The following is a 3,872-nucleotide window of genomic DNA, read 5'->3' as shown; positions in this document are numbered from 1 at the left end:
GAAACAGGTTTACCGTCTACAAATTTTCAGAATTTCTGATATTATAAAAAAGAAAAAAATTCTAAACAGGAAATTTCTTGCCATTTACATTGGCAATCTTCTGTCAAGATGATTTTCTTCTTATCTTCTCTGTGCAATAAAGTCATGGAATATCTAATTTAAGAATGCAAATATGAGGCCCCATGGGGTTGTGGCTCAGTGGTAGAGTGCTCACCTAGCATATGCAAGGCTCTGGGTTCGATCCTCAGCACCACATAACAATAAATAAAATAAAGGGCATTGTGTCCAACTAAAAAAATAATTTTTTTAAAGAATGCAAATAAATTGGAAAGATACTCCCTACAAAAGATGGACACCTGCCTGTTATGGCTAAAAAAAGTTAAGTAGATGTTTCGAGTTTTCCAATCAAGATGATAAATCAAAAGAGACCCTCTCATCATTATACAAAATACACATATGAAGATATGAATTTGGTGTCAACATACCTTATATATAATCAGAAATATGATAAATTATGGTATAATGGTGTATTAAGAATTTTAATGCAAAATTTTTTTTAAAAAGTGAAGAGTCTACCCTCCACTATCAGCAATAGACAGACTTCCTGCAGATATTTCATGTCTTACATTCATATCTCACTTTGATGTCTCATGAGGATACCTAAGCACCTCTACAGTAAGGAAACAGTCCACATCTACATTGGCTAAAGGTGAGCATGTTACCTTATACACAGGCTAAAGTGAGTCAGTCCTCATCTGCACTGGTTCAAGGTGAGCAAGTCTATGTACATTAAACAGGAGAGGGAGGCACAGTGTTAGGTCTAGGAGAGGATGCCTGGTGGGCTCTAACACTCACAGACACGTGTCCCCCCTTTTATAGATCAGCCTCTTTTTAAAAAAAATTTTAGAATATCAGGTAGACTATGCAATTTCAGAGAAACCAATTTATTAAGAAATATCACTGCATACAAAACAGCATGGGAAAAGGCAGGGGAAGGGTCCCAGGGAAAACAGTCTCATCTGATGTCCCCTGCAGGTGGAGGCATGGGAGATGCCTGATGTCCAGGTAGATCCAGGTGTGCTCCTGGCTGGACCCCCCATGTGAAGAAGCCCAGCCAGTAGGCACTCAGTCCTACAGCTGTTGGAGTCCATGTGACAAATGCCAACATAGTGACAGCATCCACGGAGCAAAGGCTCCTCTGGCTGGCTGTTTCTTCGTTTGGTCCATCTGAACTGTCCATTTATGTAGGAACCACCCGATTTGTGAACCTAGCAGGTTTCTGCTCTCCTGGTGTAGGAGCCTCGTTTTCGCCATCACATGAGGGTGTGCAACAGCACAGTCTGCGAAAGCACGCAGCCATCCTCCGCCTCACCCGCTTCCAGCCCTTCCTGTGGCCCCGGGGATGCACTGTGGTGGCATCTTGGGAGACATGGCTGGCTGCTGTTGATGGGCAGGGTTGGGCTGAGTCGGACACAGAGTGATGCTGGGAGGCTAGCCTGGGAGTGGGGGGCTTCTCATGCAGGCAGCGGAGACTAATGGCAGGCCAGCTGGCCCTTCTGAAGTCCTTCTGCCCTGACTCCTTGGCCTCCTGAGGCTGATGATGCTCACAGGGCAAGGGGAAGGTGTGAAGGGCAGGCTCACTCGCCCTCCTCTGCGGGAGGGCAGGGGAAATGGAAGGATCCCTTCTCACAGGCTTCATGCAGCCTGCCCCCTGGCTTATCTGCTGCTGGATTATGAGATAGGAAGCCATCACCTCATCAAACTTTCTCTGGGACAGTGACACCCAGGTACTGTAAGGGTCGTACCCCATGTCGAACAGCATTGTCAGTACTGTGGGGTCTGAGAGGTTGGGGAGGGGCACATCATGGTAAGATAAATTCTCCTCACCCTGATTCAGCCACGGGTCCGCCAAGATCTCCTCTGCCGAGAGCCTTGCTCTGGGGTCCACTGTCAAGATTTTCTTGATGAGTCTTTTGGCTTTGGCTGAGATATGCCAGGGAAATTTCAACTTGGGGTGTAAGATCTTCCTCATCAGCCCCTTCATGCTGGCCACCTTAAATGGGCGGTGTCCAGTCAACATAAAATACAAAAGGACACCCAGGCTCCAGCAGTCCACTGGGGGACCCTCGTGTACTTCCTTGAGGATACATTCCGGGGCCAGGTAGTCCAGAGTGCCCCAAAACTGGGCCAGCTTCTGCCCAGGCTGGAACATGACACTGAAGCCAAAGTCGATGATTCGGATGTTGCCTCTGGCATCCAGCACAACGTTCTGGGGCTTCAGGTCTCCGTGCAAGATGTGCATCTTGTGGCAGTAGCACACCGCACACGCAATCTGCCTGAAGAGTCTCCTGGCCTCCTTCTCCTGCATGCCCTTAGGCGGGATGAGGTCAAATAAAGATCCCCCAACCCCATACTCCATCACCATGTAGATCTGTGTGGTGGTTTCAATCACCTGAAAGAGCTGGATCACGTTCGGGTGGTTCAGGGTCTTCATTGCCAGTATTTCAGATTGGACCAAACTCTCCCTGCACCTTGGCAGGACTTTCACCGCCACCTTGGCCCCAGTGCGCAGATGGCGGGCTAGGATCACCTGACCAAATGCCCCCTGATCAATGTCCTTCACAACCTGGTAATGGTCTGTGAAGGCCTTCTCCTGGAAGGAGTCAGGCTCCTGCGTCACTACACTAAACTCACTACTCTTACTATGCATCCTAAGCAGGAACACCCAACTAAGGATGCTAGCTAAAAACAAAGTAAGAAACTAAAACAACAAACCAAAATCAAAAAATAAAACAAGACAAAACAAAAAACCCAAATCAAAGAACCAATCGCCAAAGACCACAATCACCAACCACCAACCACCAAACGCACTAACTAGCTGGGAGTCCGACAGGTCACCACCAAGAGCTTCCTGTACTTATGGACAAAAACCCAGCCTCAGTCACTCTGTTATATACCCGGGGATTGAGACTCCCTCATAATGGCTCCTTGTGAGTTCAGAGCAAGAAATGGCCCAATCATGCTTGAGCACCACCCCCTCTGGCCATCACCCTCTGGGCCTACAGGACCTTTTCTACTTTCACAGTAAGAATAAGAATGGAATCCAAGAAGTATTTCACTTCAATGGGTTATGGAAACTGACATGCATTTTTTTAAATTAAAATTTGTACATTGCGCTTGTAGGGGACAGATGATGCGGGGAACCTAAGACAGCAGGACACAGTTTTATTTGGCTGCAGCCAGGTTCAGAGGGTACAGTTTTCACTGTTATCAATTAATGCCCTGACTCCCAAGTTTAAGTAGTTTCAGAATTTTATACCCAGTTTGTTAGGGGAGGGGCTCAGAAGTTCACAGTCTGCAGAAGTTCACACAAAAGCACATTTCTCTTTTATTCTTTTGGGAAAATTAACCCTTCAAAGGCAGTGCCTGAGAAGGAAGAGCTTCTTCTCCCCTTTCTTTCCTCCTCCTGCCAACTGTGACTATGGAGCCCAATTGGTAGCCTATACTGTCTTAGAAGTATAGACATCTCTGTGAAGTTCCAGCTCAAGGCCAGATGCCTGGTTAAAGGATTTGTCTTTTTTTAAATCAGATTTTGCAGCTATAAAGTACTATATTGGATCTATGTTTGTGAAAAACTAGTAAAAGGGCATACAGCACCAGAGTGCTGATTTCTTTTCTTTCCAGGGCAGTGGCCAAGTAAAATAGAGCAACAGGATAATAGGAAGTTTACCTACATAGAGCTCTTCTGTAGAGACTCTTCTGCTGAGAGTCCTAAGATCAATTACGGTGAAAATTTCTGGAGAAGTTTAGTTAAGATTTTCTGTGGAGGAAGGAATGCCACTACAGGACCTCAATGGACTTTTCATTTCAAG

At 46.2% G+C, this 3,872-nt stretch overlaps 1 protein-coding gene across 1 annotated transcript; it reads right to left on the bottom strand.

The window, feature by feature from the left end:
• Positions 1–1,240: 1,240 nt before the first annotated feature.
• LOC143411429 (putative sperm motility kinase W) lies at positions 1,241–2,710 on the bottom strand. The gene has a single exon (XM_076872214.1). The coding sequence runs from the start codon at positions 2,708–2,710 to the stop codon at positions 1,241–1,243; it is 1,470 nt and encodes a 489-aa protein (XP_076728329.1).
• Positions 2,711–3,872: the final 1,162 nt, after the last annotated feature.

Source organism: Callospermophilus lateralis, chromosome 12, assembly GCF_048772815.1.
Source record: "Callospermophilus lateralis isolate mCalLat2 chromosome 12, mCalLat2.hap1, whole genome shotgun sequence".
NCBI lineage: Eukaryota > Metazoa > Chordata > Mammalia > Rodentia > Sciuridae > Callospermophilus > Callospermophilus lateralis.
This window is presented reverse-complemented; position numbering and strand designations above follow the sequence as displayed.

What these genes read in the sequence shown, in the direction of transcription:
- LOC143411429 (XM_076872214.1), bottom strand. Translation starts at nt 2,710, where the DNA reads ATGCATAGTAAGAGTAGTGAGTTTAGTGTAGTGACGCAGGAGCCTGAC.